This window comes from Mauremys reevesii, linkage group 22 (assembly GCF_016161935.1).
Source record: "Mauremys reevesii isolate NIE-2019 linkage group 22, ASM1616193v1, whole genome shotgun sequence".
NCBI classification, from domain to species: domain Eukaryota; kingdom Metazoa; phylum Chordata; order Testudines; family Geoemydidae; genus Mauremys; species Mauremys reevesii.
The window spans coordinates 24397955-24413768 of record NC_052644.1 but is presented as its reverse complement, the minus strand read 5'-3'; the positions used below and the strand labels follow the sequence as shown (position 1 = coordinate 24413768).

The 15814-nt window shown below is 72.6% G+C and overlaps 1 protein-coding gene across 1 annotated transcript in view; it reads left to right on the top strand.

The window, feature by feature from the left end:
• The window catches only part of HCFC1 (host cell factor C1), a 41394-nt gene that overhangs the window by 12509 nt on the left and 13071 nt on the right, over nucleotides 1–15814 (top strand). The window contains 13 exon segments of the mRNA XM_039510321.1: nucleotides 1353–1513; nucleotides 1584–1781; nucleotides 2889–3113; nucleotides 4432–4536; nucleotides 5419–5638; nucleotides 6184–6326; nucleotides 6411–6549; nucleotides 6634–6854; nucleotides 6942–9198; nucleotides 10731–10882; nucleotides 11036–11173; nucleotides 11205–11424; nucleotides 11880–12209. Of these exon segments, the coding sequence (XP_039366255.1) occupies nucleotides 1353–1513; nucleotides 1584–1781; nucleotides 2889–3113; nucleotides 4432–4536; nucleotides 5419–5638; nucleotides 6184–6326; nucleotides 6411–6549; nucleotides 6634–6854; nucleotides 6942–9198; nucleotides 10731–10882; nucleotides 11036–11173; nucleotides 11205–11424; nucleotides 11880–12209 (4509 nt within the window).

Below are 15814 nucleotides of genomic sequence, written 5' to 3'. Positions count from 1 at the left end.
GGGGGCTTGGACTGCCGGGTCTCACTGCCCTCTCGGTGGGGCCAGAGTGCCGGGGGCTTGGACTGCCGGGTCTCACTGCCCCTCTCGGTGGGGCCAGAGTGCCGGGGCTTGGACTGCCGGGGTCTCACTGCCCCTCTCAGTGGGGCCAGACTGCCGGGGGCTTGGACAGCCGGGGTCTCCCGGCCCCTCTCGGTGGGGCCAGAGGGCCGGGGGGGGGGGGCTTGGACTGCCGGGGTCTCACTGCCCCTCTCGGTGGGGCCAGAGTGCCGGGGTTTGGACTGCCGGGTCTCACTGCCCCTCTCAGTGGGGCCAGACTGCCGGGGGGGCGGGGCTTGGACTGCCGGGGTCTCACTGCCCCTCTCGGTGGGGCCAGAGTGCCGGGGGCTTGGACTGCCGGGGTCTCACCGCCGCTCTCGGTGGGGCCAGACTGCCGGGGTTTGGACTGCCGGGGTCTCACTGCCCCTCTCAGTGGGGCCAGACTGCCGGGTGGGGTGGGGCTTGGACTGCCGGGGTCTCACTGCCCCTCTCGGTGAGGCCAGAGTGCCGGGGAGGGGGCTTGGACAGCCGGGTCTCACGGCCCCTCTCAGTGGGGCCAGAGTGCCGGGGGCTTGGACAGCCGGGGTCTCACTGCCCCTCTCGGTGGGGCCAGAGTGCCGGGGGAGGGGGCTTGGACAGCCGGGGTCTCACGGCCCCTCTCAGTGGGGCCAGACTGCCGGGGCGGGGCTTGGACTGCCGGGGTCTCACTGCCCCTCTCGGTGGGGCCAGACTGCCGGGGGCTTGGACTGCCGGGGTCTCACTGCCCTCTCGGTGGGGCCAGAGTGCCTGGGGGCGGGGGCTTGGACTGCCGGGTCTCACTGCCCCTCTCGGTGGGGCCAGACTGCCGGGGCGGGGCTTGGACTGCCGGGTCTCACTGCCCCTCTCGGTGGGGCCAGACTGCCGGGGGCTTGGACTGCCGGGGTCTCACTGCCCCTCTCGGTGGGGCCAGAGTGCCTGGGGCGGGGGCTTGGACTGCCGGGTCTCACTGCCCCTCTCGGTGGGGCCAGACTGCCGGGGCGGGGCTTGGACTGCCGGGTCTCACTGCCCCTCTCGGTGGGGCCAGACTGCCGGGGCGGGGCTTGGACTGCCGGGGTCTCACTGCCCCTCTCGGTGGGGCCAGAGTGCCTGGGGCGGGGGCTTGGACTGCCGGGTCTCACTGCCCCTCTCGGTGGGGCCAGAGTGCCGGGGGGAGGGGGGGGGGGCTTGGACTGCCGGGGTCTCACTGCCCCTCTCAGTGGGGCCAGACTGCCGGGTGGGGGCGGAGCTTGGACTGCCGGGGTCTCACTGCCCCTTTCCCGCTGCCCTTGCCCCAGCAGGTGTCCCGGCCGTGCTGAAGGTGACTGGCCCCCAGGCGCCCCCAGGGCCCCCCCTGGTGACGGTGCGCTCGGCCGGGCAGGCGGGCAAGGCCCCGGTGACGGTGACCTCGCTGCCGGCCGGCGTGCGCATGGTGGTGCCTACGCAGGGCACGCAGGGCACGGTAAGTACCCTCTGCCGGTGGGTCCGGGGCCGGCTGCAGGGCGCCCCTGACCGCTTCCCTCTGCCCCCAGGTGATCGGCAGCAGCCCCCAGATGAGCGGCATGGCCGCCCTGGCAGCCGCTGCCGCCGCCACACAGAAGATCCCCCCCTCCTCCGCGCCCACCGTGCTGAGCGTGCCGGCTGGCGCCACCATCGTCAAGACCGTGGCCGTCTCCCCGGGCACAGCCACGCTGCCCAGCACCGTCAAAGTGGCCTCCTCCCCCGTCATGGTAAGAGACACCCGGCCCCGCAGCCCTGCCCTGGAACCAGGGAGAGAACCCAGGAGTCCTGGCTCCCAGCCCCCACTCCCCTCCCAGAGCCGGGAGAGAACCCAGGAGTCCTGGCTCCCAGCCCCCCTGCTCTGACCCACCAGCCCCCACTCCCCTCCCAGAGCTGGGAGAGAACCCCAGGACTCCCAGCCCCTGCTCTAACCCACCAGCCCCACTCCTCCCAGAGCCGGGAGAGAACCCCGGAGTCCTGGCGCCCAGGCCCCCTGCTCTGACCCACCAGCCCCCACCCCCACCCAGAACCAGGGAGAGAACCCAGGAGTCCTGGCTCCCAGGCCCCCCAGCACAAACCCACCAGCCCCACCCCTCCCAGAACCGGGAGAGAAACCAGGAGTCCTGGCTCCCAGCGCCCCTGCTCGGACCCACCAGCCCCACTGCCCTCCCAGAGCTGGGAGAGAACCCAGGAGTCCTGGCTCCCAGCCCCACTGCTCTGACCCTCCAGCCCCCACTCCCCTCCCAGAGCCGGGAGAGAACCCAGGAGTCCTGGCTCCCAGCCCCCCCTGCTCTAACCACCAGGCCCCACCCCCCTCCCAGAGCTGGGAGAGAACCCAGGAGTCCTGGCTCCCAGCCCCCTGCTCTAACCACCAGCCCCCACTCCTCCCAGAGCTGGGAGAGAACCCAGGAGTCCTGGCTCCCAGCCCCTGCTCTAACCACCAGCCCCACTCCTCCCAGAGCTGGGAGAGAACCCAGGAGTCCTGGCTCCCAGCCCCTGCTCTAACCCACCAGTCCCCACTCCCCTCCCAGAGCCGGGAGAGAACCCAGGAGTCCTGGCTCCCAGCCCCTGCTCTAACCCACCAGCCCCCACTCCTCCCAGAGCCGGGAGAGAACCCACCAGCCCCACTCCTCCCAGAGCCAGGAGAGAACCCAGGAGTCCTGGCTCCCAGCCCCCTGCTCTAACCACCAGCCCCCACTCCCCTCCCAGAGCCGGGAGAGAACCCAGGAGTCCTGGCTCCCAGCCCCCCCTGCTCTAACCACCAGCCCCCACTCCCCTCCCGGATCCAAGGAGAGAACCCAGGCGTCCTGCTAAGGGTGCTCGTCTCCCTGCACCAGGTGAGTAACCCAGCCACGCGCATGCTGAAGACGGCGGCAGCCCAGGTGGGCACCTCAGTGTCATCCACGACCAACGCGGCCACGCGGCCCATCATCACTGTGCACAAGTCGGGCACGGTCACCGTGGCGCAGCAGGCCCAGGTCATGACCACCGTGGTGGGTGGGGTCACCAAGACCATTACCCTGGTGAAGAGCCCCATCTCCGTGCCAGGGGGCAGCGCACTGGTAAGTGCCAGGGGCGCGAACCCCGGAGTCCGGGCTCCCAGCCCCCCCGCTCTAACCACTAGACACCACTGCCCTCCCAGAGCCGGGAGAGAACCCAGGCGTCCTGGCTCCCAGCCCCCCCCCGCTCTAACCACTAGACATCACTGCCCTCCCAGAGCCGGGGAGAGAACCCAGGCGTCCTGGCTCCCAGCCCCCCCCGCTCTAACCACTAGACACCACTGCCCTCCCAGACCCGGGGAGAGAACCCAGGCGTCCTGGCTCCCGGCCCCCTGCTCTGACCACTGCACCCCACTCCCCTCCCAGAGCCGGGGAGAGAACCCCGGCGTCCTGGCTCCCAGCCCCCCCCGCTCTAACCACTAGACACCACTGCCCTCCCAGACCCGGGGAGAGAACCCAGGCGTCCTGGCTCCCAGCCCCCCCTGCTCTAACCACTGCACCCCACTCCCCTCCCAGAGCCGGGGAGAGAACCCAGGCGTCCTGGCTCCCGGCCCCCCCGCTCTAACCACTGGACCCTACTCCCCACCCAGAGCCGGGGAGAGAACCCAGGCGTCCTGGCTCCCAGCCCCCCCGCTCTAACCACTAGACCCCACTCCCCTCCCAGAGCCGGGAGAGAACCCAGGCGTCCTGGCTCCCAGCCCGCACTCCCCTCCCAGAGCCAGGAGAGAACCCAGGCGTCCTGGCTCCCAGCCCCCCCGCTCTAACCACTAGACCCCACTCCCCTCCCAGAGCTGGCGAGAGAACCCAGGCGTCCTGGCTCTCAGCCCCCCCGCTCTAACCACTAGACCCCACTCCCCTCCCAGAGCCGGGGAGAGAACCCAGGCGTCCTGGCTCCCAGGCCTGTCCTCTCCCTGAGCTGGGGGGGGCCCAGCTCGCCTGCTGCAGGGTGGGGTCCAGTTGTGGCAGTTGTTTGGGGGCTGTGCTGGGAGGGGGTGGGGGAGTCAGGGCCCCGCACCCCCACCCCGGGATCCCCGGGAGCCAGCCAGCCTCTAACACAGCAGGGTTCGGAGCCGACAGGAACAGGGTCCCAAGCAGAGCGGGTGGGTACAACCGGGACCCCCCTGCCGGGTCCCTGGGGGGAGGGGGGGCAGGGACCCTGCGTTTCACCACCCAGCCCAAAACGGAGACTCTCTCCCCCTCCCCCCAGCTCCTCCCCCGCCCCCGCTCAGGTAACTCAAGTCAAATCACCCCCTGCTCTTTCCCCCGCATAGTCCCAGGTCAATCTGCCCCCTCCCTACTGCATGTCACCTCTCTCCCAGAATGCAGTGGGGCGGAGGCGGGGGGGGGGCGGGGGGCACTGCTCATGCTCTCTCCCCGGCAGATCTCTAACCTCGGCAAAGTGATGTCGGTCGTGCAGACCAAGCCGGTGCAGACCTCGGCCGTGACTGGCCAGGCGTCCAGCGGCCCCGTCACCCAGATCATCCAGGTGAGCGCTTCCTCGCTCGGGGGGGGGCAGCGCTGGGAACGGGACCCAGGCGTCCGGGCTCCCAGCCCCTGCGCTGACCACCGGCCCCCACTCACCTCCCAGAGCCGGGGAGAGAACCCAGGAGTCCGGGCTCCCAGCCCCCCCGGCTCTGACCCACCAGCCTCCACTCCGCTCCCAGAGCCGGCGAGAGAACCCAGGAGTCCGGGCTCCCAGCCCCCCCCGGCTCTGACCCACCAGCCCCCATTCCCCTCCCAGAGCCGGGGAGAGAACCCAGGAGTCCTAGCTCCCAGCCCCCTGCTCTGACCCACCAGCCCCACTCCTCCCAGAGCCGGGAGAGTACCCACGAGTGCGGGCTCCCAGCCCCCCCGGCTCTGACCCACCAGCCTGCACTCCGCTCCCAGAGCCGGGAGAAAACCCAGGAGTCCTGGGGTCCCCCCAGCCCCACTGCTCTAACCACCAGGCCCCCTCCCCTCCCAGAGCCGGGGAGAGAACCCAGGAGTCCGGGCTCCCAGCCCCTCCGCTGCCCACCCGACCCCACCCGCCTCCCAGAGCCGGGGGGAGAACCCAGGCGTCCTGGCTCCCAGCCCCTCCGGCTCTGACTCATCAGCCCCCACCCCCCTCCCAGAGCCAGGGAGAGAACCCAGGAGTCCGGGCTCCCAGCCCCCCCTGCTCTGACTCATCCGCCCCCCCCCCCCTCCCAGAGCCAGGGAGAGAACCCAGGAGTCCTGGCTCTCAGCCCCCCGCTCCCCTCCCGGAGCCGGGGAGAGAACCCAGGCGTCCGGGCTCCCAGCCCCCCCAGTAGAACCAGGAGCCCTGAGTGCTCTGCTCCCCGGGGGTGGCAGGCTGCATTAACCCTTTCTTGCCTGCCCCGTGCTCCCCCAGACCAAGGGCCCCCTGCCGGCAGGCACCATCCTGAAGCTGGTGACGTCAGCGGACGGGAAGCCCACCACCATCATCACCACCACGCAGGCGGGCGGCGCCGGCCCCAAGCCCACCATCCTGGGCATCAGCAGCGTCTCGCCCAGCACCACCAAGCCGGGCACCACCACCATCATCAAAACCATCCCCATGTCGGCCATCATCACCCAGGCCGGGGCCACGGGTAACGGCCCGCCCGCGGGGGCTGGGGCTGGGGCTGCGGGTGGGGCGGGGAGTCGCCCGTGGTGGGGAAGGGCTGGGGATCGCCCGTGGGGGCTGGGGATCACCAGCGGGGAAGGGTCGCCCGCAGGGGCTGGGGTTGCTCGTGGGGAAGGGCTGGGGCTGCGGGTGGGGCGGGGGTCGCCCGTGGGGAATCACCCGTGGGGAAAGGGCTGGGGATCACCCATGGGGAAGGGCTGGGGGAATCACCCATGGCGCTTGGGGATCACCGCGGGGAAGGGTCGCCCGCAGGGGCTGGGGGTCGCTTGGGGGGCGAAGGGCTGGGGCTGCAGGTGGGGCGGGTGGTTGCCCGTGGGGGAAGGGCTGGGGTTGCCCGCGGGGCGGGAGGGCTGGGGCTGTGGGGCGGGTAGTCGCCCGCAGGGGGAAGGGCTGGGGCTGCGGGGGGGGCGTCCCCGGCTGGCTGCTCCGGGGGACGGGGCTGGTATTGTATCAGGGGGGCGTGGGGGGGCTGCCCCGGAGCTCTGCACTGACCCCCCCGGCTCCCCCCAGGTGTGACCAGCAGCCCTGGGATCAAGTCGCCCATCACCATCATCACCACCAAGGTCATGACCTCGGGCACAGGCGCCCCCGCCAAGATCATCACGGCGGTGCCCAAGCTGGGCACGGCCCACGGGCAGCAGGGCCTCACGCAGGTGAGCAGGGGGCTTGGGGGTGCCGGGGCGGCCGGGGGCTGCCCCCGGCCCCGGCCTCACCACCTCTCTCCCCCCTCCCGGCAGGTGGTCCTGAAGGGTGCGCCCGGCCAGCCCGGCACCATCCTGCGCACCGTGCCCATGGGCGGCGTGCGGCTGGTCACGCCCGTCACCGTCTCCGCCGTCAAGCCCACCGTCACCACGCTGGTGGTGAAAGGCACCACGGGTAAGGGGGCTGGGCTGGGGCGGGGCGGGGGCTGGGCTGCGCCGCCGGCTCGGGCACTGACTGGCTCTCCCCCCGCCCGCCCAGGTGTCACCACCTTGGGCACCGTGACGGGCACCGTCTCCACCAGCCTGGCTGGCGCAGGCGGGCACAGCACCAGCGCCTCCCTGGCCACGCCCATCACCACGCTGGGCACCATCGCCACCCTGTCCAGCCAGGTGATCAACCCGGCCGCCATCACCGTCTCTGCCGCCCAGACCACCATGACGGCCGCCAGCGGGCTGGGCACGCCCACCATCACCATGCAGGTACGGGGCGCGCCAAGCAGGGGGGCAGGGGTGGGGGCTGAGCGACACAGGCCCAGCCCCTCACCCTGCCCCTCTCCCGACCCCCAGCCCGTCTCCCAGCCCACGCAGGTGACGCTGATCACGACGCCCAGCGGAGTGGATGCCCAGCCGGTGCACGACCTGCCGGTTTCCATCCTGGCCTCGCCCACCACGGAGCAGCCCACGGCCACGGTGACCATCGCCGACGTGGGGCAGGGCGACCCCCAGCCCGGCACCGTCACCCTGGTGTGCTCCAACCCGCCCTGCGAAACCCATGAGACTGGCACCACCAACACTGCCACTGCCACCGTCGTGGCCAACGTGGGCGGCCTGACCCAGCCCGTGCACTTTGTGTGCGAGGGCCAGGAGGCTGGGCAGCCCAACGGCGGGTTAGTGCGCGTCTGCTCCAACCCCCCGTGCGAGACGCACGAGACGGGCACTACCCACACGGCCACCACGGCCACATCCAGCATGGGCGCCGGGCGAGTGTGCAGCAACCCCCCGTGCGAGACGCACGAGACGGGCACCACCCACACGGCCACCACGGCCACGTCCAGCATGGGCGCCGGGCGAGTGTGCAGCAACCCCCCGTGCGAGACGCACGAGACGGGCACCACCCACACGGCTACCACGGCCACGTCCAGCATGGGCGCCGGACGAGTGTGCAGCAACCCCCCGTGCGAGACGCACGAGACGGGCACCACCAACACGGCTACCACGGCCACGTCCAGCATGGGCGCCGGGCGAGTGTGCAGCAACCCCCCGTGCGAGACGCACGAGACGGGCACCACCAACACGGCTACCACGGCCACGTCCAGCATGGGCGCTGGACGAGTGTGCAGCAACCCCCTGTGTGAGACGCACGAGACGGGCACCACCAACACGGCTACCACGGCCCGGTCGCTCATGGGCCGGGGGCAGCCAGATGGGGGCCTGGTAGCCCCACCCAACCCACCATGCCAAACGCAGCACACCAGTGCTACCGGCACCACAATGTCGCCAAAAGCCGGTGTGCCCACAGAGCAGCCGTGCAGCGCCAGGATGGCAAATCCCCCCCTGGCGGTGCCTGGCACCAACGCACAATCCCCGGCGCCGGGTGGCCGGCCCTGTGAGGCTCACCAGACCCACACCACCAACACCGCCACCACGGCCCGGTCACTCATGGGCCGGGGGCAGCCGGACGGTGGGCCGGGGGCAGCTGAGAGCCCCCCATGCCAAACCCAACAGACTTGTGCCACTCACACAACCATGTCGGCCAAAGCAGACGTGCCCACGGAGCAGCCATGCGGCGTGAGGATGGTTGCACCGGACACGGAGGCCGGGCACCGAGCGCATGTCATTGACTCTTGTGAGATGGGCGCCACGGCCAGGTCGAGCATGGGCACCGGGCGAGTGTGCCCAGAGCCCCCACGCGAGACACACGAGACGGGCACCACCACCACAGCCACGTTGAACATGGGCGCTGGGCGTGTGTGCGGCAATCCCCCGTGCGAGAGGCACGAGACGGGCACCACCACCACAGCCACGTTGATCATGGGCGCCGGGCGAGCATGCAGCAACCTCCCGTGCGAGACGGGCACCACCACCACAGCCACGTTGAACATGGGCGCCGGGCGAGCGTGCATAGAGCCCCCATGCGAGACGCACGAGACGGGCACCACCCACACGGCTACCACGGCCACGTCCAGCATGGGCGCCGGGCGAGTGTGCAGCAACCCCCCGTGCGAGACGCACGAGACGGGCACCACCCACACGGCCACCACGGCCACGTCCAGCATGGGCGCCGGGCGAGTGTGCAGCAACCCCCCGTGCGAGACGCACGAGACGGGCACCACCCACACGGCCACCACGGCCACGTCCAGCATGGGCGCCGGGCGAGTGTGCAGCAACCCCCCGTGCGAGACGCACGAGACGGGCACCACCCACACGGCCACCACGGCCACGTCCAGCATGGGCGCCGGGCGAGTGTGCAGCAACCCCCCGTGCGAGACGCACGAGACGGGCACCACCCACACGGCTACCACGGCGACATGTAACGTGGGGACGGGCCAGGCTGAGGGGGCCCAGCACACCCCTGCCAGCGCGCCCTGCGAGACGCAGCCGACTGCGGCCACCGGCACCACCATGACGGCCAGCATGGGGGGAGCAGGGGCCGAGCCCCCCTCCTCTGTCCCCCTGGAGACGGGGGGGGCAGGGCCCAGCCAGCCCCCGTCGCCTCCCACAAACCCAGCCCCACGCGTCTGCTCCAACCCCCCCTGCGAGACCCACGAGACGGGCACAACCCACACGGCCACCACTGTGACCTCCAGCATGGGCGCCAACCACGGTGAGCAGGGGGGCCGGGGCAGGGGGCCCCTCTCCTGATCCGCCCCATGGCTGGGAATGGGGCGCGGGGCCCGTCCTGGCGGGGAGGGCCGGGAATGGCGGGGCCCGTCCTGGCGAGGAGGGCCGAACGGGCGCGAGGCCCGTCCGGGTGGGGCGGGGCGGAGGGCCCGGGAACGGGCGAGGCCGTCCTGGCGGGGAGGGCAGGGCGCGCCCGGCGGGGGAGGGGAAGGCGCGGGACCCGTCCGGGTGGGGAGGGGCAGGGCCGTCCTGGCGGGGGAGGGGGAACGGGCGGGGGCAGTCCGGCGGGGAGGGAGGGGGAAGGCGCGGGGCCCGTTCTGGCGGGGGAGAGGCAGGCGCGGGACCCGTCCGGGTGGGGAGGCAGGGCCGTCCTGGCGGGGAGGGCCGGGAACAGGCGCGGGGCCGTCCTGGCGGGGAGGAGAGCAGGGCCGTCCGGGTGGGGGGGCCGGGAGCAGGGCGCGGGGCGCGGGGGAGGGACGGGCGCGGGGCCCGTCCTGGCGGGAGGAGGAGCAGGCGCGAGGCCTGTCCTGGCGGGGGCCGGGAGCGGGGCGCGAGGCCCGTCCTGGCGAGGGGGCCGGGAGCGGGCGCGGGGCCCGTCCTGGCGGGAGGGGGCCGAACGGGCGCGGGGCCCGTCCTGGCGGGGAGGGGGCGGGGCGCGGGGCCCGTCCTGGCGGGGAGGAGGAGCAGGCGCGGGGCCCGGCCTGGCGGGAGGGCCGAGGAGGCGCGGGGCCCGGCCTGGCGGGAGGGCCGACGCAGGCGCGGGGCCGTCCTGGCGGGGAGGGGCCGGGAGCAGGCGCGGGGCCCGTCGGGGCAGAGGGGCCGAGGCAGCGCGGGAGGGCCGGGAACGGGCGGGCGCGGGCCGTCCTGGCGGGGGGAGCCCGGGGCAGGCGCGGGGGCGCGGGACCCGTCCTGGCGGGGAGGAGGGGGAACAGGCGCGGGGCCGAGGAGGCAGGCGCGGGACCCGTCCGGGTGGGGAGGAGGGGAACGGGGCGCGGGAGGAGGCAGGCGCGGGGCCCGTCCTGGCGGGGGAGGGGCCGGGAACGGCGCGGGGCCGTCCTGGCGGGCGCGGGACCCGTCCGGGTGGGAGGGGCCGGGAACAGGGCGCGAGGCCCGTCCTGGCGGGGAGGAGAGGCGGGCGCGGGGCCCGGCCTGGCGGGAGGGCCGGGGGCCGGGCGCGGGGCCGTCCTGGCGGGGAGGGCCGGGGCAGGCGCGGGGCCCGTCGGGGCAGAGGGGCCCGGGGCAGGCGCGAGGGAGGGCCGGGCGCGGCGCGGGCCGTCCTGGCGGGAGGGCCCGGGAACAGGCGCGGGAGGGGGGGCGCGGGACCCGTCCTGGCGGGGAGGAGGGGAACGGGCGCGGGGCCCGCGGGGAGGCGGGCGCGGGACCCGTCCGGGTGGGGAGGAGGAGGAACGGGCGCGGGGCCGTCCGGGCGGGGAGGAGAACAGGCGCGGGGCCGTCCTGGCGGGAGGGCCCGTCCGGGCCGGGGGCTCTAGGCTCTGATCTCTGCTCCCCTTTCAGACCAGCCGCCGGGCGCCGCCGGGCAGGGGGAGGGGCAGCCTGAGGGGTCGCCGGGCGAGGCCCCCGCCAGCCCCAGCAGCGTCTCCGCCGCGCAGCCCCGCGCCGTGACCACCGTGACCCAGGCCACGCCCACGCCGGGCCCTGCCGTGCCGGTGAGAGAGAGCGGGACCCCCGGCAGCTGCTGGCCGGGGCAGGGGGCTGGGAGCCCAGACGCCTGGGTTCTCTCCTGGCTGGGGGTGGGGGGGCAGGAGGCTTAGGGACCTGGTTGGGACCCCCAAGTGCTGCATTAACCCCCCCTCTTGCAGAGCATCTCGTCGCTGGCAGAGACCCCCCCAGAGGAGCCAGCACCGACCCCCCCAGAGGAGCCCCCGGCGCCCCCCGGCCCGGAGCCAGCGCAGCCAGAGCCCCCGGCCGAGCTCCCGGCACTGCCACCGCAGCCCCCCACGCAGGGCCCCGGCGCCCCTGGCCCCTGCCGGCCCCCCGGCGCCTGCCCCCGAGGGGGAGCCGCTGGCGCTGCCCCAGGAGCTGCTGGCCGAGGGGCAGCCGGGAGCCACCCTGCTGGTGACGGGGCTGACGCCCGAGGAGCTGGCGGTGACGGCGGCTGCCGAGGCCGCGGCCCAGGCCGCAGCCACCGAGGAGGCCCAGGCCCTGGCCATCCTGGCCGTGCTGCAGGCGCCCCCGCAGGCCGTGCTGGGTGAGTGCCCCCCCCCCGACCCCCCAGGTCCTGCCCCATCCTCTGCCCCGGCCCCTGCTGGGACCCCGGCCCTGGCCATCCCGGCCGTGCTGGGTGAGTGCCCCCGGCCCCCTCCTGCCCCCGACCCCCAGGTCCTGCCACCGGGCCCCTGCTGGGACCCCTGCCCTGCCCCCCGGCCCCTGCTGGGACCCCCGGCCCTGGCCATCCAGGCTGTGCTGCAGGTGGCCCAGCAGGCCGTGATGGGTGAGTGCCCCCCCCCGACCCCCCAGGTCCTGCCACCGGGCCCCTGCTGGGACCCCCGCCCTGCCCCTGGGCCCCTGTCACTTGCTGAGACCCCCGCCCTGCACCCCCCGGCCCTGGCCATCCAGGCCGTGCTGCAGGCGGCCCAGCAGGCCGTGCTGGTGAGTGCCCCCCCCGGCCCCCCCATAGCCCCAGCTGAGCCGCGTCCCTTGCAGGTGCAGGGGAGCCCATGGAGCCGGGCGAGGCTGGCGCGGGGCCGGCGGAGCTGGGGGGCGAGGGCGCCGAGGGGCAGCCCACCGCCATCCCCATCGTGCTGACGCCGCAGGAGCTGGCCGCCCTGGTGCAGCAGCAGCAGCTGCAGGAGGCCCAGGCGGCGGCGGCGGCAGCGGCCGCATCCCAGCAGCCCCACGGCGCCCCCCTGCCCACCGAGGCCCTGGCGCCCGCCGACAGCCTCAACGACCCGGCCGCCGAGAGCAACGGGCTGAGCGAGCTGGCCAGCGCCGTGAGCAGCAGCGTCGCCCTTCTGCCCGCCGCGCCCGGCGACGGTGAGTGTGCCTGGACACCCGGGGTCTCTGCCGGCCGCGGGGGGGCGCGGGACGCCGGGTCTCTGCCGGCGCGAGGCGCGGGCGCCGGGTCTCTGCCGGCGCGAGCGCGGGACGCCCAGTCTCTGCCGGCCGCGGGCGCGGGGCGCCGGGTCTCTGCCGGCCGCGGGGGGGCGCGGGACGCCCGGGGTCTCTCTCGGGCGCGGGGGGCGCGGGACGCCCGGGGTCTCTGCCGGCCGCGGGGGGCGCGGGGTCTCTGCCGGCCGCGGGGGGCGCGGGGTCTCTGCCGGCCGCGGGGGGCGCGGGGTCTCTGCCGGCTGCAGGACGCCCGGGTTCTCTCCCGGGCGCGGGACGCCCGGGTTCTCTCTTGGGCGCGGGGGGGCGCGGGACGCCCGGGGTCTCTCTCGGCCGCGGGGGGGCGCGGGACGCCCGGGTTCTCTCCCGGCCGCGGGACGCCTGGGTTCTTTCCGGAGGGTGTGGGGTGGCTGGATGCAGGACGCCCGGGTTCTCTCTTGGCGCGGCGCGGGGCGCCGGGTTCTCTCTTGGCGCGAGCGCGGGGCGCCCAGGTTCTCTCTTAGGCGCGAGGCGCGGGGCGCCGGTTCTCTCCCGGCCGCGGGACGCCTGGGTTCTTTCCGGAGGGTGTGGGGTGGCTGGATGCAGGACGCCCGGGTTCTCTCCCGGCCAGGGGCACAGGATGCCTGGGTTCTTCTTCGAGGGATTGCTCCCATGTATTCCAGTCAGGTGTGCGCGCCGCGTGCACGGCTCTCCGGAACATTTTTACCCTAGCAAGTCCGGCGGGCTGGCTGGCGCCCCCTGGAGTGGCGCCGCTATGGCGCCTGTTATACACCCCAGCCGGCCCGTCCGCTCCTCAGCTCCTTCCTGCCGGCCGTGCCGGCGGTTGGAACAGTGGAGCGCTCCCTGTCCTCCACAGCCCTCGCCTTTCTCCGTCTCTTCAGGGGATATAGTTGGTGCACTTAGTTGAGTAGTTAGATTAGTTGAATCAGTTCGTTGTTATCGTTGTTCTGGTTGTGGTAGGAATAGTATAGCAGGGAATTAGAGGGGTTCGCCCCTCTTCTTCCACAGCCGGTGCGGGCTCATGGCCAAGGCACCGGGCTTTAAGCCCTGTGCGGCTTGCCAGCGGCCTATGCCCATCGGTGACCCGCACGATTCCTGCCTGCGCTGCCTCGGGGAATCGCACAGGACTGATAAGTGCCCCATTTGCACGGCATTCAAGCCGCGCACGAGAAAGGAGCGAGACTCGCGACTTAAACAGCTCCTTACGGAGGCGGCACTTCAGCCCCCCGCTCCGTCCCCGGCACTGCTGAAACCATCCTCGGCGCGCAGTGCACCAGCGGCACCGAGCCGTCCCGGTACCGAGGCTCCTAAAGTCACGCAGACGGCACCGAAGTCCCGGCACCGTTCCCTCTCCCCCCAGAGAAAGCGGAAGACAGTGCACCCGGCTCCTAAACCTGCAGCTTCGGGACAGCTTACCCAGCCACCTCCGGCACCGGCTGTGGTAGTGCACAAGCCGTGCACGGTTCCGCTGACTCCGGCACCGCAAGCGCCGTCGAGTCCGGTACCTCCCTGCTCCCCAGCGCCGGCCGCGGTAGAGCTGCATCTCCCGTCCACCCCTGAAACATTTGTGACGGCGAGAGAGCTTATTCAGCTCGTAGAGGCACCGAGCCCCCGGCACCGCCGGTGCGGGCTGTTCAATCGTTGGGCAAGCCTGCAATGATGCGGCCCCAGACCCCTGACGGACGAGAGGGGCGACGCTCCAAGCCTCGGACCCGGTCCCGGTCCAGGCAACGGTCGCCGTCGCGTCGGCCCCGATCCCGGCACCGATCCCAGTCTCGGTACCGCACCCCGTCCCGGCACCGGTCGCAGTCCCGGTACCGATCTCGACGTCGCGACTCCCGAAGCCGCTCTCGCCACCGACGATCGAGGTCACGCTCGGGCTCCCGGTACTGAAGTGGCCGACGGTCCAGATCACCATCCTGGCACCGTGACGGCCGGCACCGCTCCTCGGCACCGTCCGGGGACAAGCTGCCTCCTTCCGCGGCGCACTCCATCAGCGCCTCTGCACCCCCGTGGCCTTCGCGTCAGCCATCGGTCGTCTCCCAGGCGGACAGCGAGACAGATCTCCGGGCTCCCACCCAGAGCCAACACCTTGGACACCAGCAGTGGGGTTTTTGGGTCCCCTGGGCCGGCCATGAGTCCCAAGGGCTCCCCTTGTCCCAGTGCCCAGTGGGTGCTGAACGCAGGATACCAGAGGCCACGGTGAGCCGCCCTCCCCCAACCCCACTGGGGGAGACCCTACCGTCGTCGGATCCCGCAGGGCTTCCGTCAACCTCCCAAGCCCCTGAGCAGCCTCTGGCAGAGGTGGTGGTACAGACTCTGTCTTCATCCTCCTCTCCGGATGAGGCAGTGGCGGGCGCCGCTACGGGGGACCCTCCCCCGATCGACCTGCGGGCCCACCAGGACCTTCTCCGCAGGGTGGCAAAGGCCATTGACCTTCCGGTGGCGGAGGTCCCAGAAGATGAAGACCCGGTGACCAACGTCATCGGCGCGGAGGCCCCGATGCGGGTGGCCCTGCCTTTTATCAAAACAATCCAGAAAAATGCCACGACCATCTGGCAGTCGCTGGCATCCGTCCCCCCTACGGCAAGGGGCGTGGAACGTAAATACTCCTCCCCCCCACGGGATACGAGTATCTGTACACTCACCCCGCTCCGGACTCACTGGTCGTCCAGTCCGTTAACGACCGTGAGCGGCATGGACAGCCAGCCCCAGCGCCCAAGTCGAAGGACGCCAGGCGCATGGACTTGCTGGGCCGCAAGGTGTATTCGGCGGGGGGTCTCCAGCTGCGCATTGCAAACCAGCTGGCCCTCCTAGCCCGGTACGCCTTCGACATTTTCGTGTCCCTCACGAAATACTCGGAACTGATCCCGACGGCTTCCCGCCGAGAGTTTTCGGCTCTGGTCGAAGAGGGCAGGTGTCACGGAGGCCCAGGCTTTCACCCTCCCTCCTTCACCATTCACCTCTCTCAGCCAGAGCGGTAAAGCAAGCAGGTTTATTTAGACGACAGAGACACAGTCAACACAGGTCTTACCAGCACAGATAACCAGTCCCCCCCCGGGTTCATCTTGGGGCCTCCCAGCCCCCCCTGCTCCTCTCCTGCTCTCTCTCCTCTCTCTTCTCAGCTCACTCTCCCCTCCCAGTCCTCTCCCCTCTCTCCTCCTCCCCTCTCCTCCTCCTCCTGTGTCCCCCAGTGCCCTCCCCTCAGGCTGGCCTCCTCAGGCTCAACTCACCCCTTCCTCACCTAAACCCTGGCTCTCCTCCCCTCTCCCACACCTCCCCAGTCTGACTTCTCCCTACTCTTTCTTCACACCTCTCCTCCCAGAGAACTCCTTGAGGACAGGGTCCCAGCCAGTGACCCCGGGGTCCCCCCCCCCTACAACCTTATACCGCTTTCCCCACCCTTTCCCCTCCCCGCTGGGGTGCACCCCCCTGGGTCCCGCTCCTCCCCCCTGGGTCAGGCCCTTGTGACGACTCTCCTTTCTCAGAGCCCCCCCCCTACCCTGCCTCCCCGTCCGGGCGCTCTCCTCTGC